Source organism: Narcine bancroftii, chromosome 7, assembly GCF_036971445.1.
Source record: "Narcine bancroftii isolate sNarBan1 chromosome 7, sNarBan1.hap1, whole genome shotgun sequence".
In the NCBI taxonomy this organism is placed as follows: Eukaryota; Metazoa; Chordata; class Chondrichthyes; order Torpediniformes; family Narcinidae; genus Narcine; species Narcine bancroftii.
The window spans coordinates 77,868,107-77,895,919 of NC_091475.1; the positions used below are offsets into that span (position 1 = coordinate 77,868,107).

General features: G+C 41.2%; 1 protein-coding gene across 2 annotated transcripts in view; it reads left to right on the forward strand.

Moving 5' to 3' along the window:
* The first annotated feature begins 823 nt into the window (after positions 1-823).
* Positions 824-27,813, forward strand: part of ankrd10a (ankyrin repeat domain 10a) — a 62,812-nt gene continuing 35,822 nt past the window's right edge. For both annotated transcript variants that reach the window (XM_069890400.1, XM_069890401.1), the window contains exons 1-3: positions 824-1,202; positions 17,208-17,360; positions 27,047-27,138. In XM_069890400.1, the coding sequence (XP_069746501.1) occupies positions 825-1,202; positions 17,208-17,360; positions 27,047-27,138 (623 nt within the window). In that variant the 5' untranslated portion in view covers position 824. The remainder of the gene's footprint in view (positions 1,203-17,207; positions 17,361-27,046; positions 27,139-27,813) is intronic.

Below are 27,813 nucleotides of genomic sequence, written 5' to 3' on the forward strand. Positions count from 1 at the left end.
TTATTAAATTAAAAATAATAAATACTCATTGATGTTTTATTTAAAGGAACAACAAATGAACAAAGTAGCTCAAAGTATAGAATAAAATCTTAATTAAATACATTACTTCATAGAATGCAATCATATTTATATTAAAACATGCCAATGCAGTTTTATTAGCTATGAGAGATAGTCTGCGCCAAAGTTATCTTGCAATAATTTCAAGTTTACATTTGCCCAAGCATTCAGTGTGTACGTACTTTTGTCACAGTGGAAAAAAATACACAATGTAAGATTTTTACGTACACTGATAACTAAAAATTAGAGGGAACATTGCCATACACTAATTCCAGACACTAGCCACTTGCCCATACCCTCCTTCATGTCTCTGACCTATTCTTTTTTCGTTGCAACTCCACAATTTATTTCTCTCCCACCTCCTCCCTGCACACCCCATTCCCATCGCCCCCCCCCCCCCACTGGAAACTCCACTTTCTTTCCACAAATTCCTGCCTTTCCCTCCAAACCTGATGTACCTACATTCTTACTTCCTCCTTGCAAGCACAATCTCCTGTTTTCACCACACCCACCCTTTTTCTTTAACTTAGTCTCATCCCCATCCCTTCTCCATCTTGCAACCTCTATCTCCCCTCCACACCAACATTGAATCTTTCCCAAAAGTTTAGGGCAATGGTTCCCCACTCACCTACTACATTAAGGTATCCCAAGTGAGATGTAAATGGAAAGAAAAAGGATGGGAACCATTGCCCTAAACCTTCTCCCAACTCTCTTTGAGTTTAAATCTTGCTCCTGAAAGAAAAGCAAGATACTCAAGAAAGCTGTTAATGAGCGGCGTTTTATTGTCGCTCCGGTGCGGGTTTTGCGTTGGTTCCGATCCTGGTGCTGGCGAGGTTCCAGTGCGGGTTTTGTGCGCAGCCGTTCTTTGTGTGGCTGGGAGCGTGGTCCCGAGCTGTCGGGCGCTGGGAGCGGAGCGGCGAGTAAGGCTGTCGTTTGTGGAGCCCGGCACTGCCATGGCGGCTTGCGAGCGGGGCTTTTCGAGCGAGGAGTTGCTGTCGCTGCGGTTCCCGCTGCACCGGGCCTGCAGGGACGGTGACGTGGCGGCGCTGCGCTCGTTGCTGGCCGCCTCGCCGCCCGCCGACATCGGCTTGGAAGATAATTTCTACGGCTGGACCCCGCTTCACTGGGCCGCGCACTTCGGCAAGGTAAGGATGGCGGGAGAGGCGGCGCCGCCGCACTGAAGAGCGCGGATGGGCTGAGGCGGGCCCAGCCAAGGGTGAGGGTGCGGCGGGGCGAGTGGGCCGACTCGGGCGCTATAGTTGGAACCTCAGGGGCTGCTTTGCAAACACCGGCTTCGTTAACATCTTCAATACAGCGCACACAGTATCAAACGCATCACCCTTCAAAGTATAAAGTAGTCAGCTCTTCCCCACCCCCACCCCCCTGTGTAAACATGTCACACTGGCAACCGGCTCCCAGAGACAACCACGGCGCCTGTTTCACCCATTGGACATGTGGACTTTGGGGGTGACAACAGGAGCCCGAAACAACCGAGTCCATTAGACTGCATTACTGTTGCTAAAATTGTGGAGGTCATTATTACACCTCCTTGATGCTGGGAAGAGAGGGCATTTTAAACTGTGGAATGAGACTACATCAGTAATGTCTTGGTACCATAAATCTTTTAGAATGTTCTATCCCCCTGGAGGTCCCAAAAAGAATGGGAGGAGAACTGGAGATGGGATGATGATTGTCGAGCCTGCACCTTGCCCTTTCTGTTTCATAAATCTGGAGCTTGAAATTCATCATGTCCCATCCTTTCACAGAAATGGCTGCCAATGTTATTTTAAATGTAAAAGCAGCAAAGTCTGAAAGTGGGGCAGCCTAATTTATAAATATTGATTACAAATGAACATGACACCCAGAGTGTGCGAGTTAAGTTACTGCTTGTTAAAAGCAGGTCATCTAATGAAGGTTACATTCTTAAAATGTTTCGCACATCTGGATGAAAAGTCAATAATATCTGGCATATATTAAATAATGTAAATTGAATTTGCATAAATTAAAACCATCATCAAATACTCTTATTTAACCTGCGTTGTTTTCCTGTTCTCGGCTCCAATGTCTGCATGTTGTGAAAAATTCCACTGTAAAAATGAAGTCCTTTAATTACACCCTCCTGCCGGTGGAGGAACTAGAGTAAGGGTACAGTGTGACAACTTTACATGGGGATTTACTTATTATAAACAAGGAATTTAAAGTGCAAATAAATCTTAATGCCTGAGGATAAAATGATATCTGAAATGACGTGAGAATTTCCCTATCCCAGTCATGGTCTTGTTTTCCCCATGTATAATACCTCAGGACATCAACAGATACAATAATGCAACCTTACTTGTGTAAATATATTAGTAGATAAGATTAGCAATGGAAAAAGTTAATCAAATGGAAATAGCACAACCCAATGTAATTGAATTACCAAACAGGACCTTTTTAAAAATAAGTAGGATTGAGAAGCTATTATATAAAAATTGAATTCTATTCAGTTATTTCCAATAAATTAAATTTCTCCCATCTGTAAATCTCAGTACTGTAAGATTTCCAATTGGAGGCAGTGAGTTTCTGTTACACCCTCATCACTGAGACTCTTGATGAAAGGACATAGAAAGGACTGGGAAGTTTAGAGTACTGTCTGGTTGGAGCAGGGGCCACCATTATGTGGTTTCTAAGGTGGGTAGGGAAAGACATAGTCAGCACATCTTGGGAGTTGAAGAGAGAACTGGGCCATTTTCATGGAAGGGGGTTGATTTGTTTTCCAGTGATGGTTATGTAAATTGTTGTTTCTGGGTTGCAAGGCATGTAGTACTGAGCTTTGGGGGAGGGAGGATGGAGGTGACATTCTGTATATGGCAGTCATGTGCCATTATGTAAATTCTGGGGTGGAATCTTGTAGCACCAGGATCATTGATCTAGAACGACAGTAAATGAGTTCTTGGTGAGGGTGGAGTGGGGGCAGTGCAATTGCATTGTTTCTTGGAAGGTGCACAAGGTGCTAGATCATCTTTGGGATGGGGTCATGAAATATAGGGTCTTCCCCAAGGTGGTGATGGGGTCACCAGAGAGCTTTTATTTCCAGGAAAGAACCTGTGACAACAAGCCTGTATGATCCAGTTCCCACTCACTGGGGAGGGAAATTCATCATTTCAAATATTTGCATACAAGTAAGGTGTTGAGGATTATGAGGTCAGCCAGGAAAGGAGTCAAGACCTACTGAACAGCCATGAGTTTGTTGAGGAGCAGTTATTAGTCCCTATATCTGCACTTTGTGCCATTTATGGCCTTTTAGAGAAAAAAAAATCAGAAATGGTTCATTTGCACTTCCCCAGGATGCTGAAAAACCAAATAACTTAGATATTTAGAAAATTAACTTCTTTTCAATAATATACATATTTAAGCACATTACATAATTGATGCAACACTTTTGCATAAACCTGGGAGGAACTTTTCCAAACTAACCAACCTCTGTCTAAAGTGCTACCCTTCCTAATTCACTTTGTTCCTGTATATTGTTTTAGGTACGCTCTAACCTTTTTTTTGTACAAATTGTTGTGAAGATTATTAGGTTCTGGATCGCAGTGCTTGAAAGTACAGGTTGATTGGTTGATAACAGCTTTGAAATTTGATTGATACGCTGCGAGGTGGGCTATCAGAAGCACTGGAGCATTCATTCTCTGCTGCTGGCCAGCTCCAAGACAACCGTTTGTACAGAGGTAACATAATTTAAAGCTAGACACTGCAAGGAAGGCAAGGATCAATGCATTCACCCAGTATATTCAAACAAGATTCCTTTTGCTTCATGCTAAGCATAGAAATTGCTTAATTAATGCTGTGGTGATTATTACAAATTCATCTTATAGTTCTGGGGGCCCATTATAGGAAGGATGAAAAATGAATGTAAATGGTTCCTAGACACACTAGGATGGTTTACAAGTGTGAGGTTGTAGTTATGAAATGACTTAATTTCTTCGCTCCAGTTAAAATGGTTAATGATGGATTGTATGGAGGTTTTTCCACACTACAGATCAACAAATGATGATGAATTCCCATATAGGGTCACAAAATAAAATTAATTGGGAATTTAAAAGCAGGTTAGTGAAATGTATTTTGTGCAAACTGTGGAATTCAGTTGTTAAAAGGACAAAGTAACTGCAATAGTTACTTACTTTTGTAGAAAATTAGTAGATTAATGATGCAGATACTGCACAAGTTTGATTCTGAATGGCTCATTCCTTGTTGTAATTATCTGATATTCTCATATCTTTATGCAAAGCAGAATCAATTTCTAAAATCAAATTTATTCCTTGTAGAAAAAGTTTTCACACTCTCTGGTCCTGATGAATTATCTTCTTGAAATATTTGGATTCTGAGTATTTGCCATGTAGTCTACGTATGGTCTTTAACAAAGACAGAGTTAATAATGTTGTCCAGTGGCATTTGCACTGTTTTTACTGGAGACATTGGCATTCTCTTGTTCAGTTCCAGATGACCTGTTGACTACAGCTGGCACTGAAACTGCAAAAGTTTTCTGTCGTGGAATCAACAGAGGTTAATTACTTTTACTCAATCTTTCAAACAGTAGGGTTCTGACATTCACTGCAATCACTCTTGGAACTGCAGAATAACATTTACTATGGAAAACATATGCACGAAGGTCTATTCTGTTCCTTCTCCCCACAGACAATACACTGCATATATTTGGCACTTGATATTTGGAATGAATTTATCAATGAGTTGTGGATATCTGGAACTCTTTCCTCTTTGGGAACCAATCTTGCCCCTTCTCTGGTCCCCAGAGGCAAAAGGCTGTGAGTACCGGAGATCAATTTGCATTTTCAAGAATTAAATCAATAGATTTATTTTTGTTTGATTAGGATATGAAATAGTGGTGTGATGCAGTTCTTCATATGGGGGAAAAATAACTAATATTTTCTTGGATTTTGGGGTATTGCAAACCTGAGGACCTCTTCACACAGAATGCAGAAGACTGTTCAATTCCAGGAATACAAAAGTTTAATATGAATATCTTTACTGCTTAAAATCATACAGTAATGTATAATTCAAAAAGGTCGAATGCTTCAAAACTCTCATGCAAGAGTATTCCTATTCTGAATTGACCTTTCTTGCTTTGAATCATTTTAAGATTGTAGAAGAGAGCTGGTGGATTGGGACAAAAGTCATAATGTCAGCTTTACAGTTTATGCTAAGAATTTTGTCGGTTGAAGAGAGGTCATAAGCCTCTGAATTCAACAGTCAAGTTCGCTACCAGAAGTTTTTGCAGAGTAAAGAACAGATCATATAGACTCGCCCTGAAGTTTATGTGGCTCAGCCAACTTACTCCTTTGTGTTCTCCTGCAGTGTTTGTTTGCACTATCTCCCTTTCTGAGCACACATTGTTGAGGTCCAATAACTTCAGTAAACTTCACTTTATGCTTCCTCTTGGTCTGTTACCCTGGGTTTTTACTGTAGGGTGATCTGAGAATGTTAGCTGTGTTCATTTCACCTCTTTCTTTGAAGCCTTGACGTCTTTGATAATCTCTTCCTTGATTCTCTTCTTCCACAAATTCTGGGCTCTCCTTATTCCTCATACAACCTCTGTTAAAGTTTCTTTCTGTGATGTCTGATATCCAGTCTGGTGTGCAGAGTTTTGCTCCAAGTGCTGCTATGAGAGAGCTGAAACAAACTTTGAAATTCACTTGTGGAATTAGTTGCTCTGCCTCTCCCTTGGAATTTAAGATACAATTGCAGTGCAGCAGTGCCGGAGTTGCTGTAACAGAGCGAGTGAGCAGTGAGCAGAGACACAGCTCTGCTCTGAGGTCATATTGCCCAGACATCTTTCCGACACCTCCATACAGGCTTTAAATGGCCTGTCAAAGAAGCCGATTGTAACTTATTTTAAAATTTGTAACCACAGAGGTCTGCCCAAGATGCAGACTTTGAAGGAGCAACGGATTTGTGAGGGGTACTAGATAAAGGAGAAAACACCCCCCCCAACTCCCCCACTTGAGAAGAAACCTGGAAGGTGACTTTGATAGCAGACCAGTGAGAGACTCAGCGGCTGAATGATCCACATAGGCTGCGGGGTGTTAGATACTGGCTATGGGAACCAAGTATTCAAGAGGGTTTTGGGGGCAAGAAATGTCTCCCAAAGAACCTTGGGCGCTGAAGGCTTCCTGATTGTATTGGGGGTTTGGACCAAGAGCTCAGGCTGCCAATGGTTAAACAGGAGTCTATGTAGCTGCAGATCCTGCAGAAACACTGAAGGTGAATCCACAGACACACTGTGCCTTTGAAGGGACTCTTGTTTGCTTCTCTCTCTCTTTTTAGGCAAGTCTTTGATTCCCTTGTGGCAGACAACAGTTGAAATTTATCATGAAAATTATATTTTTATGTTTTATTGTGATAATAAAAGGAAGATCTTGTTAATCTTCTACTCTGTTGCCATGCACGTAGTTGTTTATGGCAGTTGGTATGTTTGTTGCCATTTCTTCCAATCGCAGCTGATTATTTTCTTCTTATGGTGTCACATTGGTATCCAAGCTAGGATTTCTCCTTGAACCTGCACCACCAAAACCAGGTTCACTGCTTGTTCATCTCACTTGCCAGTTATGTGATCTTGCCAAGCAAAAATCATTGATTGTTGCAACAGGATAAATAATAAGTTGATTAATATGTGTTTTGGGAAGCTTGAAAAACCCACCCATATCTTTCTGCTCTGAAAGATGATCTAGTACAGTGGTTCTCAACCTTTTTCCACTCACATCCCACGTAAGTATTCCCTATGCCATTGGTGCTCTGTGATTAGTAAGGGATTGCTTAAGGTGGGATGTGGGTGGAAAGAAAAAGTTTGAAAACCACTGTTTTAATCGTTCCTAATTGACTCGTTATGTGCATGGTTTCATAACTCCAAAGGAAATGGGCCAATGACAATTTTTCTCCAGCAAAATATTCCAGTAACAATTGGGTCTAGAGCAGTGATTCTCAACCTTCTCTTCCCACTCACATCCCACCTTAAGCAATCCTTTACTAATCACAGAGCAGTTATGGCATAAGGATTACTTAAAGTGGGATGTGAGTGGAAAGAAAAAGATTGAGAACCAGTGATCTAGTACATGTGTTTAGAGAGAACTGTATGATTGTAAACTGTGCAGTTACTGGATGAGGATTGCTTCACCTTGCCATTTGTAGCTGCATTTGATCAAAACTCCCAAAGCCACTGGATGTCTATTGCCATGCCAACTGCAATCAGCAGTTATTTTTAAGCAGCCAGTGTATGTATGAAATATCAAAACTTGTGTGTTGCCAAGGCATCTGCACCAATGACAAATCAGTCTGAACTACAAAGAATATTAGGTCAGTTTTGAATGTATGCAAGTTCTGGTAAGCACATACTTTAAGTTATACCTAAGGTATTTAAAAATGTTGATGAATTAATTTTATTGCAACACGGAGAAGTTCATCAGAACCCCCTTTAATTGAATTCTAATCCTTTGAATTCTTTAATAAATAAACTAGTAACAGAAATTAAAATAAAATTGAGCTGTTAGTCACTGGTGGATTTTTAAAAAAAGTGATTTTAATTTATGGTTATTCACTTGAAAAAGTTACTTTGTGTAACAGATAATGTGGATTTACTTATTTCTACTCCCAAACACCATCACAGAAAATGAGTCAGTTTGTTTAGATACAAGAGCTCCAGAGTTTAGCTGGTTAATCTGGTCAGGCATTTAGTTCAAGTAGCTTTTCTGTTTTCTTGTAGATAGTACTAGCATAGGTAGTACAAGTAATGTAGTATTTAAAGCTACTTGGATGCTAGTAATCCTTGTTTGATGCACTCTTTGTGCATGTGGTATTGAGTTTGACAATTCCAAGCATTGGGCCAACATTGTCCAAGATCCCAAGTTGGAAATTACAACAGTTGTATAAGAAACCTACCACAAATGTAATTGGGCAGCACGGACGTGTGGGCTAAAATGGCCCATTATCGTGCTGTATATCTAAATATTTTTTTAAAATTCAGAAATGTAAACAAAGGCAACATAGGAAGTAGGAACAGGAGTAGGCCAAAAATGGCCCATCGAGCCTGCTCCGCCATTCAATAAGATCATGGCTGATCTAATTTATGACCTAACTCCACCTACCTGCCTTCTCGCCATATCCCCTAATTCCTCTATCATGTAAAAATTTATCTAACCGAATTTTAAATATGTTTAATGAAGCAACCTCAACCACTTCCCTGGATAGAGAATTCCAAACATTCACTACTCTCTGGGAAAAAATATTTTTCCTCATCTCTGTCCTAAAACTACTCCCCCGAATCTTGAGACTGTGTCCTCTCGTTTTAGTTTCCCCGGCCAGCTCAAAAAACCTTCCTACATCTATCCTATCCATACCCTTCATAATCCTATATGTTTCTATAAGATCTCCTCTCATTCTTCTGAACTCGAGCGAATACAATCCTAGACGATTTAATCTTTCATCATAAGTCAACCCTTTCATCCTAGGGATCAACCTAGTAAACCTCCTCTGGACCGTTTCCAAAGCCAGTATATCCTTCCTCAAATATGGAGACCAGAACTGGACACAGTACTTCAGGTGCGGTCTCACCAGTACCTTATACAGTTGCAACATTACCTCCCTACTCCTGAATTCAATTCCTCTAGTGATGAAGGCCAACATTCCATTTGCCTTCTTAATAACCTGCTGCACCTGCAACCTAACTTTTTGTGATTCATGCACAAGCACTCCCAAGTCCCTCTATACAACAGCATGCTGTAGTTTTTCACCCTTTAAATAATATTCAGCTCTTTTATTTTTCTTGCCAAAGTGGATAACCTCACACTTACTAACATTGTACTCCATCTGCCAGACCTTTGCCCACTCATCCAGCTTAACTATATCCCTATGCAGACTCTCCACATCCTCATTACAATTTGCTCTTCCACTCAATTTGGTGTCATCCGCAAACTTGGCAACACCACATTTTGTCCCCTCCTCCAAGTCATCAATGTAAATGATGAACAGTTGTGGGCCTAACACTGACCCCTGCGGCACCCCACTTACCACTCTCTGCCAACCTGAAGAACTCCCATTTATCCTGACTCTCTGCCTCCTGTCAGACAACCAATTTTCAATCCAGGCCAATATACTTCCCCGGACTCCACTTTCCTGTAACTTACTGATAATGTCTCTTGTGCGGCATCTTATCAAACATTTTCTGGAAATCCAAATATACAACATCCACCTGTTCTCCTCTATCCACCGCACCCATTATATCCTCAAAGAATCCTAACAAGTTTGTCAAACAAGATCTTCCCTTTCTAAAACCATGCTGCGTCTGCCTGATTGAACCCTTGCGTTCCAAAAATTTCACCATTTCATCTTTAATGATGGCTTCAAGCATTTTTCCAACTACAGACGTCAAGCTAATTGGCCGACAATTTCCAGTCTTCTGCCTACATCCCTTCTTAAAAAGTGGCATGACATTTGTTGTCTTCCAGTCTGCCGGGACCTACCCAGAATCCAAGGAATTTTGGTATATGACCACCAATGCATCAACTATAACTTCTGCCATTTCCTTCACAACCCTTGGATGCATATCATCAGGACCAGGTGATTTGTCTGGCTTTAGTCCCATTAGTTTCTCCATCACTACTTCCTTTGTAACAACTATTTTATCAAGGCCTTCCCCAACATTCGCATCCTTAACTCCGCACTTGGGCATGCTGGATATGTCTTCCACCGTGAAGACTGACACAAAATATTTGTTCAATGCCTCGGCCATTTCCTCATTTTTTGCTACCAATTTTCCTTTCTCATCCTCCAAGGGTCCTATGTTAACTTTGGCCACCCTCTTCCGTTTTATATATTTATAAAATTTTTTGCTTTCTGTTTTTATATTTTGTGCCAATTTACTTTCATAATCCTTTTTTTCCCATTTCTTATTACCCGCTTTGTAACCACTTGTTGTCTCTTAAAGTTATCCCAATCTTCCAGTTTCCCACTGCTCTTTGCAGCTTTGTACACCTGCGCTTTCAATTTTATGCTCTCCTTTATTTCCTTTGTTAACCATGGTTGATTTTTCCCTCCCTTGCTGCCCTTTTTCCTGACCAGAATATATTTTTGTTGAGCATTACAAAATATTTCTTTGAAAATCTTCCACTGTTCCTCAGCTGTTTCATCAATTAGCCTGTGCTCCCAGTCCACTCTGCCCAATTCCTCCCTCATCCTATGGTAGTCACCCCTGTTTAAGCATAATATATTAGTTTTAGATCTAACTATTTCCCCTTCCATCTGAATGAGAAATTCAATCATACTATGATCGCTATTTCCCAGATGGTCTCTGACCATCATTTACTCCACCTATCTCATTGCACAACACTAGATCCAGGAGAGCATTTTCTCTTCTTGGTTCCTTAACATGCTGCTCAAGAGGTCCTCTTCCAAACTCCGTATCATTATTACATGCTTCACTCTTCTCTCTATTTATTTCCTGTGCCACTAAACTATTGTTATTTGGTGGGCGATAGATAACACCCACCAATAATTTTTTCCCTTTGTTATTCTTTATATCTACCCAAATGGACTCAACATTATTCTCTTTTAGATCTTGTATCATCCCTCACTATTGCCTGGAGTTCATCTTTGATTAAGAGTGCAACTCCACCTCCCTTACCATCCTGTCTATCTCTTTGCTCCATGTTTCCGTGATGGCTACCAAATCATAGGCATGGGTACCGATTTGCGCCTCAAGTTCACTAACCTTATTTCTAATACTGCAGGCAATGTGATGTATAAATTGGGATGTAGATTAATAAGTATCAAAACATTGCTATTGTCCCTGTTAGTATTCTTGATGAGTTTATATACTGTATTGCATTTTGTGGTCATAAATAATTCAGCACTGATGGATCTTTTGAAGAGTGGGTAGAGACAGGCTCCAGAGATGGTGCTGATAAAGCAAACTGCTGTATGCTGGATCATACAGAGCTCTTGTGCATTATAGATATCACATTGGATTAATTATCAAACGCCTTCAAAGAAAAATTAAATAAAATACAGAAATTGCAGTTGGAAACTCCAGCTAAAGATGTTGTTTTGAAACATTGTCATAACAAAAGTGGAGGTATTGGCAGTCATGAGGTGTATAAAGTTGGATAAAATCTTAGCATCTGACCAGGTTTATCCTAAGATATTGTGGGGAAACTAGGTAATAAATTGCTGAGGCCCAGGTGAGATTTTTGCATTTCTTAGACATGGGAGAGGTACATTAAAAAAAAACAGAATAGCTAATATTTTGCTTTAATTATCTGCATTTGGAAAGACAGACTGGTCACGAATACTCAACGTTGTGCGTAGAAAATTCTTGTGAATTTGAATTTTATTTTTGAGTAAGTGGCGAAGAGGACAGTAGGTTGTTTACATGGATTTTTAGCAAAGCCTCTGTCAAATGAAGCATGGTAGTTTGGTCTTGCAGGTTAGATCACATCCAGGATGAATTAGTCAATTGCTTACAAAATTGACTTGGATGAAGGGGATCAGAGTGTTGATTGAGGTTGTTTTTCAGAGTGGAGGCCTGTGGCCAGCGGTGTGTCACAGGTATTGATGTTGAGTCCCCCTATTGTTTATCATGTATGTTAACAAGATGGATGAGAGGCTTTTTTAGCATCAGTGGAAACCACGCAAGTTTGTGCCCAAGATGGCAGTGCTCATGAGCGTAGCATAACAGTGCAGGACACCAGAGTGGGAACATATGCCCTCCCTCCTAAAAAGAACCAACAGGGAAGCTGATCACAGCAGAAGACCAGTGAAGGATTTTGTGGGGGTGGGGGGGTGGTGAGGGGGGGGGGGGGGTTCCAAAGGATGCTCTCTGGGTTGCCGGAGTCCGACTTGGGAGAACCAGATATCTGCATTGTAATTTGTGGTGGCGCTGATAGATATGAAGGGCTCCCATAGGGCTTATTGTATTAGCAGCAGCCTGAACTGTAGCAGAGGTTTGGAATTCAGAACTCTGGTTCACTGCTTCAATGAGCAGGAGACAGTGTGGCTGTGGGAGCATAGGAGGTGTCACTTTCTCTCATTGGTGGGGGCACCAGGCTGGTGGTGCCTCTATGTACTTTTATGGCAAACAAAGGTTTTATGTATTTTTGTAACTTGATTAGTAAGTTTATAGCTAACGCTGCATTTAGTGGCATAATGGACTATCAAGTGAAGAAGGTTGTCCAAGGTTTCAACAGGATGTTCATCAACTGGAAAGGTGGGTGAAGGAAATGTTAAATGGAATTTAACTGTGAAAACTGCAAAGTGATGCATTGTGGAAGGTTAAAACAAGGCAGGACATGCACAGTGAACAGCAAGTCCCTAAACAATGTTATTGAACAGAGAACAAGGGGTATGAGTATATAGTTCCCTGAAAGCAGTGCCTTTGGGAGGATAGTGCTGAAGGCATTTGGCATTCGTTGGGGCATTGAGTACAAGAGTTGGGATGTTGTGTCACAGCTGCAGAAGACATTGGTGAGACTGCACATGGAATATTATATGCAGTTTTGGTTACTGTTCTTTAGAAAGGATATAATTAAGCAAGAGGAGATGCAGAAAAGATTCACAAGTATGTTATAGGGACTGGAGGGCATGAGTTATAAGGAGAAACTGGGACAGTTTTCCCTGAAGTGTCAGAGGCTGTGGGTGACTTCATAGAGATACATAAATGAGGCATGGATAAGGTCACAATCTTTTTCTTAGGGTAAGGAATCTAAAGGTAGAAGGCATGATGAGAAAGAAATAGTTTAAAGGGAGGTGGGGGGGTGGGGTGCAAGTTTTTCCACAGAGGGTGGTGGGTATGTGGAATAAGCTGTTGGAGGAAGTGGGAGAGGCAAGTACAATTACATTGTTTAAGATATTTGGACATTTACATGGATAGAAAAGGCTTGAGGCTGAGATGGATACTGGCCAAATGATGACAAATGCTCAGGGAAGGCATGGATGAGTTTGGCTGATGAGCCTGTTTCTGTCCTGACTAATTTTGACTATGCGACTAATACCTTGTGCTGCTGGAACCACGTCCATGACTGTTCAAATTTATTGTCACGTATTCCAAGATGCAGTGATCGTTTTCCAAGCATACCATTAGAAGGGTACAGATTACAACAAATAAGACCCAGAACCAAGGTGCAGAGTTACAGAGCAAGAACAGTTGAAACTAAGAAAAGGAAACATAATTGTACTTTTTGGAGTTTATCCAGGAGTCTGATTACAGCAGGAAAGAAGTTCTCCTTTAATCTGGTGGTGTGTGATCTCACAATCGTAAATCTTCCTGATGTAAAAGGGAATGAAGAGTTTGGCTGGGGAGGGTTGAGTCTTTTAATATGTTGGCTGCTTTTCCAAGGCAGTAGGAGTTGTAGATGGAGTCAGAGAAAGCCACATTGACAACCCTTTGCAGACTCTTGGCATCTTGGTTTGAGCAGTTCCTGTACCACTCAGTCCTGTACCCTGACAAGAACAGTTCAAAGAGTTAAGGGATGCTGGTGACGTGCCAGATTTCTGCAGGTTTTGCAGTCAATTTGGCATCTTTATGATTGTGCATGGAATCATTGTTTATCTTTTCAATTTTCTTATCGATACAAATGCTGCCTGTATAGAGCCAAGCCATAAATTACATGGCGTTTAATATTACTGCCATCTAAATCTTTGGATGAGACGTTTGAAGAATTTGGAAGTTTCAGGATTCACATTCAAAGACAGTTTGAGACATTGAATTGAAGAACACTATGCGGTATACTGCTCAGTCACATATCCCAGTGTAAAACTTTGTTTGTTTGTCCAAAGTAGCTAACATCAGATAGATCAGGTCTTTTCAAACATCACTTAGTGCAATCAGTTTGTTTTCTAACCTCCTCTTGTCATTCAGCTCATCTGAAATTTGTATCACCAGTGCTCCTGCACATTTAATTATGGTAAGGATAACATTTGCAATCTTTATCTGCAATGGGACTTCAAGTTGGAAGTAAGCCAGAGTTTTTTTTGAGAGGAGTGCACAATGCTCTGTCATGTAAACTAATCCCAGAAGAGTATTGTGTTTAATTTTAGGTTATTAGACACTTTTATTTTCATAGTGAAAGGAGTAATTGCAAAAAGAACATTTGGTTGGAGGATGGGGCATTGGGCAGTTGAAAGTTCATTGGCTGGCAGAAGTGAGGTCCCTTGAATAATTCTCTTGCACTTTCCATTATTCATCATGCGCATCTATCCACTGGAATATCAATGGAGAGTTCTTTCATTTAAGATGAGGTCTTCCTCAGGATTGTACTGATATAGAACAACAAACCAAGGCCTCATTTTCTCATTTAGAAATGTCCATGGTGCTACGGCATCATCAGAAAAGAACGATGGCAGATCAATGTTAATTGATAGAATCGTTGAAAATAGATACAGGAGAAGCCATTTCAGCATCGCTGGAAAACAGCAGACCATGATTTTTTTTTCATGTTAAATTTTCTGTGTTTAAATTTTAGTTGCACTGCCCATATTGAAATCTTCTGCCATGCCATAGTTGGCTTTAAAAGGTAATGTACTTATTATTTGTTCCAAATTCTACAGTTCTGACTTTCAGTATTTTGGAAAATCTGGCATGTTTTTCCTCCATTTAAAATTTAGTTTGTCTAACCAGCTAGACAGGTGTAAAATGGGAATTGCAATTGGATAGATTATATGTATTTATCACCATATGGAAGCAACATAAAATTTTATTTTAATTCTCATTTGATGATATTACTGAATTGTAACATCTGCGTTGTATTGAACTGCGACACGATAATGACACAAAGTTGAAGAAACTGGGAAGAAAGTGACTTGAGTACCTCTGTTTTGAGATGCATCTGTGGTGACTAAATTGGGCAATATTGAAGCTCATCATGAAGAATCTGATAAGATGATTCCAATAAGCAAATGCTCTATTGAACAAATGATAGTCTGCAAACTACAGAAATAGCAGCTATTTCATCTGGAGGTTATATTTGCTTTTTTTGTCCTTTCCTATTCTTAAAGCCAATATGTAACCTCAAGTTGTTGCAAAATCCTAATACTGTCAACTTTTATTTTGACAATTATTTTGAGACAACTTGGAATCGTGTGTAAGACTGATCAAATGATGTGAATTGAAGGCAACATTCCCTATTCACATTGCCTCTAATACTGATAGAGCCCTGCAGATGAATATGTTTCAGAACTAATGTTGCTGTAACCTGTTGTATAATGATTAAATCATAGAGGAAGGTCATTGAGCTCATCTTGGCAATTGTCTTTTTTCGGCCAAACAACTCAACTCTTTCAGGATATTAGATCAAAAATTGCAACAGCCCATTGAACAAAGCATTTTCTCTTATTTCCCTTTGGGTTTTTTTTTTTGCTAATTAATTTAACGAATACTTTTTTATGATAGCAAAGAATTAATCAAGACCAACAATTGGAATTTGTTTGATGCAAAATTACTAAATTGATAAAATTGATAAATTGATATTGCTGGAACCATTTTTATCTTATTTTAAATTTCAAATATGAACTGAGGAATTCATGAAAGATCAGCCTATCTGTAGCTCTGGGTTTTTTACACCAACTATATATAGAGTATTGATCATCTGAAGATCATTTGCTTTCTCTGCAGAGGAAAGTTTACCAAATTAAATCTGAACTGTATTTCATAAGATGCACCTTAAAGATCCATTTCTTTACCATCTTTGTATGAATGTTGGAACATTGTATAGTGATGTGAATAGAAATGCCTGACTAAGCTGAGTGGCTATCGGAGAGGTTTGAGATGCTGATGGCCACTCTTTTACTTTGCTCCTTAATGTGAAATGGTTCTATTGCTCAGAAGTACTAAACTTCTTCCTGCTTTATTCTACATGAAAGTTCTTGTACGGTTCCAGGAAGACTGGAGGTTCCCCCAGCTGCTTTGGTCAACCTTTTACCCTTGAAAATACAAAAAAAAATTTAAATGGAGCTATTTAGATTGTTCCTGCTCCTTGTTTCTGGAGGGTGGACTAAGGTATACATTTTTCAGAAAATGTCTGAAATTGAGTTATAATATTTTATAATGTAGGAAATCTCATTTACAGCAATTATACATATTCGATTGCAATTTGGTAATGATCTGATAACTAATTTTAGAGATTGTTATCAACGAGTAAATTAGCTGTGAAGTTGGCAAGAATTCTTGCAATCTCATTCCAAGTTGCACCATTTTGACTTTTTGCTTCTATCTGAGAAGACAGATGGGGATTTGATTTAATATCTAATCTGGAATATAGAGTTTCTGATCACTGCTGCATGTCTCAGCAACATTTGAGAGTACTAGCCTGGATTTTTGCATTCCTTTCAAGTGGGGCTTGAAGCCCCAACCTTCTGACTCTAGTACTATCTTCTGATTAAGGGTATTGCAAGGGAAGAAGGTTAGTGTGTTGATGGTAGCCACATTGTAACAGGAATCCAAGGAAACCATTCAGTTCCGTTGTTCACAAGTGGATTCCAAATTGTGCACGTGTATTCTTTGTCTGTGTTATAGCCTTAGCAGGATAGACAACAAGGTCATTTCAGAATGAAAAGTCTCTTTTCCTTTCAACCAAAATGGAATATTTAATGAAAAGACTCTTATTTATTTTCTGAATAAACAGTAATTGCATAAATGATATTGATTATAATTCACAGAAGTTTTTGAGTGGTCTCCAAGTGGATGAACTCATATGGTCACTATTAGTTAGGTGTCCATGATCAAGACTGCAAATGCCATTGGATATGGTTCCTCTTGCTATCAGAAGTTGTCACTGAAAACTATTGAAAGTTTTCTGTCACACTAAGCAAAGTAAAAATTGGTTTAGGGAAAAAATAAAGAACATTTAATAAAAATATGAGCTGTGATATTTGGCTGTACTGGGGTTAGTTGGTTTAATGCAGGGCTCACTTATGGCATTCCTTGCCTGAAACCTGCGGGGTGGTGTTGCTTTGACAAAATTGAACACAGTAGTACTTAAAGCATCACTCTGCCAGTCTCTGACGTTGTGTTACTTCCATTGTTTGATTTACTGGAGTTTGCAGTCATCGCATGGAACAGTTTCATTCTATTAAAGAGGTCATTTACATTATTTTCTTCTGTTTTGTAGCTGGAGTGTGTAATACAGATGGTGCAAGCAGGAGTTGGAGTCAACATCACAACATCACGATTTGCTCAGACTCCAGCCCACATTGCAGCTTTTGGAGGGCATCCTCAAGGCTTGTTGTGGCTAATCCAAGCTGGAGCAGATTATAATATGCAGGTAAATTCATGGACTGGAGAAGGCAACACAAAATAGCTACAAAACAATTTCCTCATTGACTGCCTAATCATATGATACTTTTCCTACCATTTTCTTATCCTTCAATAAGGCATTCCAGAATTTTCCAAATGACAATGTTTCTCTGATGTCATATCAATTTCCCTTCTTGATGAGTAGCTGAGAACCTTTTAGAATTTGAAATAAACAGTCAATGTATCCACAATCTCTGCAGCAACATGTTTCTAGAACTCTGGCATGTGGTTCTTATTTCCTTTGCTATGACAGTCACTTTCCTTTCATTGATGGTGATTGTTTTAAGGTGTTTGCTCTTTTGCCACTTAGTTAACTGCCAATTTTATTTTGATTTTTGAGCTCTTTCACTAAGTTTCACAATATTTGGTTCATATTTCTGTTATAATTTTTATTCCTGTTTGACTAATTTTGGACAATATTGTAAGCCTTTTCTTTTCATCCTTCAGTGAGCCATGGTTGGATCCTCTTTTAGTGTATTTATTTCAAGTTTGTTCATTGAAAGTGATTACATATTTTGTCTGCTAAATGTCGTTTCTTATCTATTTTTCCTTGGCCATTTTGACCCTATATATTCTGTAATTCCCTTCAGTTAGATTCAGAATAGTTCAGACTTATTTGTTCTCCAACTAAATGTGAAATGATCACTCTTCCTCAGAGACGAGTTGACAATGAGCTCACTAATTAATTTTTTCTCTTTTACACATGACCAGTTCTAAAATAAATTGTTCCCACTTTCCCTGATCATGGACTCAAGACCACCTTCCCAACAGTAATGTATTCTATTACATGAAGATCCCAGCCATCCAAAGTAATTGCAATATGTTTGTTGCTTGCTACCGTAGTTCCTTGATTGATATTCTGTCCAAAAGTATAGATTTGTATTGATTTAGGCTTTCACCATAATTAAACTATTTAGCCATCTCCAGACGATTGCAACAACCTTCATTTCTGAACATAGACTTGTGTAGACTTATGGCATGGCATGCTGTAAATCAGTTGAATTGTCAGCTATTTTTGTCTATGTCTACTCTGTATTTAGTAACAGTCAGTGATGGCAAAAAAAAGTACACCAAGACTTGCACTTGGTGAATGTAATATGACAATACCTTCCCCGCAGGCTACCCCAGTCTGTTGGCTGTAAAGCAGGGCCAGTGCCATTTTAGGATTGCTGGCCCTTTAGGCTGCTTTAGCCGTTTGTCTGCCGGTTCACTCGCTGGAGCCAGTGCCGTTGCGCGGTCTGCTGGTTTTACGTTGCACTCGTTGCCCGGAGCACCGACTTGCTTGCTGCGGTGGTGGGCCGCCACATGAACTGCCTCCCCCCCCCCCCCCCCCCCACCCCCAAAGAACCGGCAGAATTGTCCATGGTGCCCGGAGGCAGAGTCTTTGTAGGTTTCAGTGGCCTGCCTCTTTTGCGTGGCACTGGTTTTTCCACTGGGTCCAAGTGTGCCAGACTCGGTCTTGCCTCCGGCCTCCAACTCGAATGTTGCATATGACCCAGAAAGGACCCTCGTATGTTCTTAGTGGGGAGAGTGCTGCGGGCCCCTGTGAATAAAGACATACTCACAGTTCCGCAGATCCTTGGGTATGTTGGTCCTCGCTGTGCCGGGATAATGATAGTGGAGTCAGGGCCAGGTTGCTGACTCTTTCCCTCAGTCTGAGGAGAAGGACTAGTCCGACATCTTGTTGTCTGCCGGAGGATTATGCAAATTCTCCTGGGACAACTAGTGGAGCTAGTTCAGCTGACAAGGTATTGAAGTCTTCCATGGGTGCGGTGTGTATCCCCAGTAGTACCCACGGTACCTTGAGGCGCTTGTGGAAGTGCTCTGCCAGCCCATTTGACTGCGGGTGGTAGGCCGTTGTCTGGTGCAGCTGGGTGCCCACAGGCTGGAGGTGAACTGGGCTCTTCTGTCGGACGTGATGTGTGAAGGCAGTCCAAACCGTGCCACCCAGGACGAGATGAAGACCCTAGTGCATGAGGTCTGTCAGGGGGACTGCCTCCAGCCACGTGGTGAAACAATCAACCATTGTGAACAAGTAGCGGAAACCTTGAGATACTGGAAAGGGTACCACTATGTCCACATGGACGTGGTCAAACTTTCGCTCGGAGGGCTCGAAGTGCTGCAGTGGGGTCTGGGTATGCCCCTGTACCTTGGCCATTTGGGATTGCGTGCATGCTTTCGCCCACCCGCTGACCTGCTTCCAAAAACCATGCCAGACCGTGGTCCTGATGGATGGGTGTGCCAGGTCGTGTATGGAGTCGAAAACTGGTTGTCTCCAAGCCACTGGGATGATGGGTTTGACCTGTCCGGTGGCCACATCACACAGGAAAGTGAGGTTACCTGCGCACACTGGGATGTCCCGAAGTTGTAGTCCTGATATGGATGTTCTATACTGGGACATCTCCTTGTCCTCCTGCTTTACCTCTGCTAATGCCACGAAATCCACTCCTTTCGACAGCGCATGGATACTCTGCAGGGACAGTGCATCGGCTACTATGTTGTCTTTTCCTGAGACGTGTCTCGTATCTGTGGTGTTACTCGGAAATGTATGAGAGGTGACGCTGTTGGCGGGCTGACCAGGGGTCCAAAATCTTGGCCAGGGCATAAGTCAGGGGTTTGTGATCCGTGAAAGTCCTGCCCTCGAGGAAGTACCTGAAGTGGCGGATGGCTAAGTACAGCGCCAGTAGTTCCCTGTTAAAAGCACTGTACTTCAGCTATGAGGCATGCAGATGTTTGCTGAAGAAAGCTAGCGGTCGCCAATTTCCTTCGATCTGTTTCTCCAGAACTCCGCTGATCGCTGTTCCTGAAGCATCCACTGTCAGGGCTGTTGAAGCGTCTGCCCTGGGGTGAGCTAGGAGAGCGGCACCTGCCAAGCCTTCCTTGGCCTTCACGAAGGCATCCGCTGACTCCTCGTCCCATGTAATACCTTTTGTTTTGTCCGCCATCTGGGAGAACAATGGGCATGTGATCCAGACGGCTGAGGGGATGAACCTTTAGCGGAAGTTGGCTATCTCCATGAACACCTGGATGTTTTGGATGGCCTCCATTTTGCTGGATAGCGGTGAGGCACCATCCTTGGTTATCCTGTGGTCCAGGAAATCAATGGTCTCTAGCCCGAACTGGCATTTGGCCAGGTTGATGGTGAGTCCGAATTTGCTCAGCCAGGTGTAGAGCTTGCAGAGGTGTATCAGGTTCTTACTCACCATGAGGATGTCATCTAAGTAGATGAAAGTGCGATCCATGTCTTGGCCCACAGCATCCATCAACTGCTGTAAAGTCTGTGCAAGGTTTTTTTAATCCAAACAGCATCCACAGAAACTCGAACAGGCTGAAAGGAGTTATGATGGCCGTCTTGGAAATGTCATCGGGGTGCAACAGGATCTGATGATGTCCCCGTATGAGATCCATTTTCGAGAAGATCTTTGCCCCGTGCAGGTTGGCTGCGAATTCTTGGATGTGCGGCACTGTATTGATCCGGAGTGGTGGCCTTGTTGAGGCGACGGTATTCACTGCATGGTTTCCCACCCCCAATGGCCTTGGGCACCATGTGTAGGGTAGAAGCCCATGGGCTGTCTGATTGTCTTGCGATGCCCAGCTCTTCTGCTTTTTTTAAACTCCTCCTTGGCCAGTTGGAGCTTCTCCAATGGCAGATGTCTCGCTCAAGCATGGAATGGCGGGCGCTGGGTGAGGATGTGATGCTGCACCCTATGTCGTGGCATCACCATGGAGAACTGAGGGGTTGAGCACTGCCGGGAACTGGGCCAGGACCTTGGCGTACTCGTCTGTGGATCGCTGTATAGAGTCCAGGTGGAGGGCTGGAAGCTTGGCGTCTCAGAGGGGGACAGTCGCTGGCCTTTTAGATCCATGAGGAGGCTGTGGGCACATTGGAAGTCTGCTCCAGGGAGCGGTTGCTCCACTGCTGTCATCATGAATACCCACAAAAAGATCCTGCCGCCCAACTGCAGTTGGATCTTGCTGTTACCATAGGTCAAGATGGTGCTGTTGTTGGCGGCCCTCAATATAGGGCTCACCCATCTGTTCTTGGTGTCCTGTCCCGACAGTGGCTGGACGCTGACATCTGCACATGTCAGCCACATGTTTCCACAAGGAAACGTCGTCCAGACTGGTGGTCCCAAATGTGCAGGAGGCTATCAAGTTGGTCAGCTGCCTTGGCCATTAGTGATGGCTGGCCGCGGCGTTTTCCTGAAATGTGCAGGGAGGCCTGCAGCAGTGGGATTCAGAACCCTATTCCTAGTGATAGAAGCTCCATTGTCCATTAGGATGGCTCCCTCTGGGGGGCTGCTGCTCTTTAGGTGGGTCTATCCTGGTCTGATTGTGGGGTCTTGTGACAAGACCCACGGATGCCGAGCACTATCTCTTCTGCTTCCATAGGACATCCACTCGTGCAGTGACTTTCTGGGGATCGCTGAAGTCAGTGTCTGCTAGTAGCAGCTGGACATCCTCAGATAGCTGTTCAAGGAAAGCCTTCTCAAACATGATGCAGGGTTCATGTTTGCCAAGGAGTGCCAGCATTTTGTTCATGAGCATTGAAGGGGACTTGTTCCCTAGCTTGTTTAGATGGATCAGACGTGCTCCTCTCTCGCGCCGAGAGAGCCCAAAAACCTCGATGAGCAACTCTTTGAAGGCGGTATAAGCTCCATCAATCGGGGGCTCTTGGATAAAATTGGCCACCCGGCTCACTGTGTCCTGGTCCAGGGCACTCACCACTTGGTCATACTGGGTGGGTTCTGCCGTGAACCAAATGGCTGATTCGTTCAGAAGGTCAGCAGCTTGAGGGCAACTGTGTGGACTGCTGCTGGCTCGCTCATCGTTGGGTTTAGATGCCGTCTAAACCATTGAGATCACCAATTGTAGCTGCACGCTACACGAAAGAACGACACGAGTGTGGTCAAGTTAACCTCTGCTTTATTGGGGCTCGAGCCCGACTTTTATACCGTTCAAGTTCCTGCCATTTCCCTGATTACTGACGTCACATTCTGCATGACAAAGGTGGGTTTTCCTGCACGTGGGTACACCCTTGCATCACAATACCTTCTTCCCTGTGCACTACCCCAGTCTTTTGGTTGTACAGCAGGGCCAGTGCCATTTTAGGGTCACTGGCCCTTTAGGCTGCTTTAGCCATTCATCCACCAGTTCGCTTGCTGGGGCTAGTGACGCTGCGCGGTCTGTTGGCTTTATGTTGTGCCCGCTCCCCGGAGCACTGGCTTGCTCGCTGCAGTGATGGGCCACCACTTATCCATCCCCAATTTTAAAAAGAAATTTCAAGGCCATATTTCCCTATATAATTGAAATGGGTTTCTCTCATTATGTTTATCTGCTTGTCTGCCTTAGGCTGCATAAGTCCCACTTCACAGTGTGATTGTCTTGAAATGTCATTCTCTTTAATGATTACATTCTGCAAAATTTACATGGCAGTAAACTTTACATGTGGCAACAAAGAGCCCAATAGTTTAAAAAAAAGTGGCCTTTAATTGAATTTATGGATTTTATTCTAAACCACTTACTGTAAGTAGGCCAGACATTTCTTACAGATTCCCAGCAGAATAAGGAGTTCATCTCAACCTCCACAGTACATGACTCAATGCTGTATTTAGTAATGCTTGATAGAGAGGTTTAGATTGAGTCATATGTTTGGAAAATTTCCAGCATATTGTCCTAGGAGGATTCTACAAAAGATAAAATGTTATTCTAGCATGATTAATGAAGGATTAAATAATTACTTGACAACACTGTTAATTTCTTATTGAAGAATACAATGCCTGTGCCACAGACATCCTGAAGTATTTATAATCCGTGTAGGTCACTGTTTTGTGGCCAAACACTGCTGCAAATTATGCACAGCAAAATCTTGCAGTAACTATTGGGTAAAGGTCCAGGTTTTATGAGTGATCTCTTTATAATTCTTTGTCCTTTGAGCTTCTGGTTGAATATTGGTTTAAAATCTCTCCCCTAAGACTTGGCATAGTTCTTAAGAACAAGAGGAGGATATTTATCCCTTCATTGGCTGATTCTGCCATTGCAAGAGATCTTGGCAGATCCAACACTTGGACATTTTTACATTTTCCTTGTATCCTCTAATATGTTTAGTTTTCTGAATCTGTCACAGATTTAAAAATCTGTCTTTGTCTCTGGTTAGTGTTTCCAAATGAGAGTTCTGGGTCTCTTCCACTATGTGCGGTTTTTTTTCTTTAATTCCACTCTTGGTAAAGCCCAGCTGATTGGTTTCTAGGTACATCCAATCAAGAAAAGTGGTTTCTTTCCAGCTATACTCATTTCCTCTTAATATCTTAAACCTTAATCAAACCTTTCTAAAACTTTTTAAGTGATAGCGAATACAATCCTGGTGTGAATTATGTCTTTTACTTTTGGAGTCTGGGTATTGTTCTGGTCAATATATGCAATATTTTACCCATCTCCCTCTATACTGAGGTGGAATCCCATTTTTGAAACAGCGCCCCACTCACCCTTTATAACTCTTATTCCTCAACTTGAACTATGACTTACTCTCGCAATTGCTGGAGTTCCTGTTTGCATTGTTTATAATTTGGGGTTATATTTTACATGGCCTAGATTAACAGCACCTGATAAATTCCTCTCAGAGCCGCAGTTAGATTGGACAACGTCGGGCCAAGGAATCTTACTGGTGTGCAATTAGTAATCCCAGTAGTTTACAGAATTGGGCCACACTTCATGCCCACCATTGTACCAGCAGTCAGATTTAATTTTTTAATAAATAATTTTGTCTTGTTAAATATTTTAGGAGAATAACTGAAAATGGAACAGATCTGCTTTAATTTTGTGTCTGAACTGTTCCTTCACAGATGGTATTGCTTGAGTTATTTTCTATATATAGTGCAGTAGGTCATGCCTCCAATCTGTCAATATAGTTCCCAGGAGGGAAGAATATAAACAGCAACGCTGCTGGTGACTAATGGGGAAAAAATGCTTTTCAGTCTCACGCAGGCTTTGAAATGAAAATGGACTGACTTTCATTCTAATCCAGCCAACAAATCAAGATCTCACCGTGAAAATTTTCCATAAATTTGAAGATTCTGTTGCATTTGAAGTTGGCAGGACACTGGGCAGTTACAATCCAGGCCATGGTAATGGAGACATCCCAAGAGCTGACTTCATGAGGCTTGGAAAAGGCCAAGAAATCTTATTATGAGGGAACTAGAATGTTGCCTAATATGATGGGCTGTAGCTATAAGGAAAGGCTATGATTATTCTCACTGGAATGCATAGATTGAGGGGTATCCTTACAGAGGCTTATAAAAATTCTGAGGTTTAGATAGGATAGTTGGTCAGAATTATTTTTCCCCTGGGTAGGCTGTCTGGGACTAAAGCACACATATTTTAAAGATTTTCACACAAAAGGTGAGAATATCTGGAATAATCTCCCAAAAAGCTGGTAAAAGCAGCTACATTTACAATGTTTAAAAAGTTGTTTTGGGCATGGAGGGATACAGATTGAATGTGGTCACATGAGATTAGCATAGATGGGCATCATGGTTGGCATGGATAAGATGAGCTGAAAAGGCCTATTTCTGTGTTCGAGCAAGTAGATTAATAGTCTGAAGTTGTAAAGTTTAAATGATTGATAAAAGATGTACAAGGGAGAAATGTTTAACACTCTGGGCTCTGAAATGCTTTGGCTCTAAGTAACTTTAATTGGAGTTTGATAAATTTGCAAGCTACAAACAAAAGCAGGTACCAGTGGTGTCCAATCTTTGGGAATAAGTAAAGCTTGATAGGAGGCTATTCATCCATTCTGTGAAGCTAGGAAGCAGGATTGAAGCATTATATGGAGATTCTTTTGTGGTTTGGTTCCTGTCTCACAGAAGATCTTGCCTATGCAGAGAATTAAGTTTCTGTTTCTTGACACAGGGCAAAATGAAACTGCAGAGTTTGACAAGTTTCCAAGATAAGGCATTTCCTCTTGGGTTAGTTGGATGGGTAGAAGGTTGTATGAATTGGTATTTTGCTAGACAATAGGTCTCATTGTATCCTGATAGCTTGAGGGAAATGGGTTGTTTCTTAAATGCTCTCTGAAATGGATACTTGGTGTACAATTATTACAATATTCAAACAATAAACTAGAAGGTCTACCTGCTGTCAACAAACAAAAAAACTATATTTAGAGACAGCCAAATCACTCCAACTCTGCCAATCCAGTAAGATCTTCCTTGCAAAGACCATGGGATTTTAATAAATTTGGAGAGTGATTTATCTGTGGAAAATGCCAGAGTTTGTGGTAAAGATGGGCATGATTGTTACATTCAAAAGACAGGTACATGAATTGGGAATAGAGGGATATGCACCAAATGCAGGAAAATGGGAAGAGCTTCAGGAGACAACTTGGCTGGGATGGAGAAATTGGCCAAAGGGTCTGTTTCTGTTGTTATAGGTTATTTTATTTATTTTTATATATATATTATATATTATATATGTGTGTGTGTATGTTTTTAAAAGAGATTGTGGGGGTTTAGTGTGTAGGTCACTTCACAAAAGACATTTCATTTTAAAATGCAAGAGCTTTCTGAATGCGAGACATTGAGGCACCAGTGCCTTTGCAAAGACAATGAAACTACTTTGGAAGGAACTTCAGAAGCAGGTGCAAATGGATCGATGGCCAGGCTCAGGAAACTAATTTTGGTGCCAGCAATCTGTCTGGTTGCAGTTTGCTGTTCTAAGAGGGGTCATGTGTTTTTGCAAATAGAAAGAAAAAAAGTGATTCTTCGGGGTTGGGTGGGGGAGAAAGAGAGAGAGAAGTCAGTTCTGCAGTGGCTTTTGGAGGCTGCAACATGTCAAGCTGTCAGGCTTTAGAAAATCCCATTTTGAAGACTGGTTGTGAGTTCCGAGTTCAGCCTGTTGAAAACTCTTGTAGTCCTTACAAGAGGAAATGGCTGGCTATAGTATTTCTCCTGAAATAAGGGAAACAAGAGGAACTCTGTGGTGACCTTGAAAAAGGTTTTTTATATGGAAAGCCCATGATTGGGAAAGTTTCTTCAGCAAGACACTGAAGTGGCTGATCGGAGGAAATCAGTTTGTGTGTGTATCTAACGAGCAACAAATCTCTCTGAAACCAACGAGAACCTTGCTAAGCGGTAACCATTTACCTTTAAGCACCAGAGACTGGTGAAAATTCATATATGTTAAATTCTGAACACAGTATAAGAATTGCCTGAACTTGGAGGAGTGAGAATTGGGATTGGATTATGAATCTAAGAACTTTCCTGAACATATATGCATTATATAAGTGTGTGCTTATAATTAGAAGGGGGTTGAGTTAGGTTAAGTTAACAGTAATAAGTTAAATTTTGATTCTGTTTTCATGTTTAAAGATAATTAAAAGCAACTTTTGTTCAAGTAACCATTTGTCTGGGTGAATTTCTATTGCTGCTGGTTTTTGGGGTTCTCTGGACTCAACACTGTGCTATATCACTGGCCATTTGTGAGGTTCTGGTCCTTTGCAAATGGCAAAAATGTACACCATCAAAATGTGCAACATCATGGCCTGATGTATCCCTCAAGCAGTGCAGGACAATGCTACCTTACTCCAAACATTGATCAGTTCACTGCAGGCAGTGACATTGGGTTCTGTACAATGATATACTTTCCTTTTCATTACAGGATGTTGTAGGTGAAACACCTGTCCATAAAGCAGCACGATCAGGAAGTTTGGATTGTCTTAATATCCTTGTCTCACATGGGGCTAAAACAGAGTAAGTAAACATTTTGACACCTCTTAAATAACAGTAAGTTGTAAACACTCCATGGGTGATGAGTATGACACCCTTAAAGGAACTGTATGCTTTAATTTTGGCCCCAAACTTAGAACTAAATTCTCTAAAATACTTTATATTCCCACCACTCTTTAGCATATTTAAATATCAAGGACCCTCTCTGTAATTCATTTTACTTTGGCAAAATAAATTGTACTAAATACCTTCTATCCAGTCACTTTTTACATCTGATAAAATCTGGAAAAGACCTAACAATGTTTTTAATCACCTCCCTCCCTTCCAATCCCTCCAAAGTTGTTGTTAATTGATTAATTAAGATTTAATGGGTTTATTTTCCCAGTGCACACCTGGACTGAAGCTGTGCCGATGAAGCACCTTCAGGATGAACGTAGACTGCCCCAGAGGTCTCTTGTGACTCTGTGTGGAAGGGAATGTGTTTGCAATTTTCTCCAACTCATTTGCAAATGCTTACATGTAGGAAATAACTTTTTTTGAGTTGCAGTATAAAGCTCCTTTACATTAAGTGTAACCAAATGAGAGTAACTAATTTTGCTCTTTGTTTGTTTGACATTAATTTTTTTTACAGAGGGTTAAAAATTGCATTCATATTTGCTTTCAGTAATTATTTAAACAGTTAAGATTTATCTTCCATGT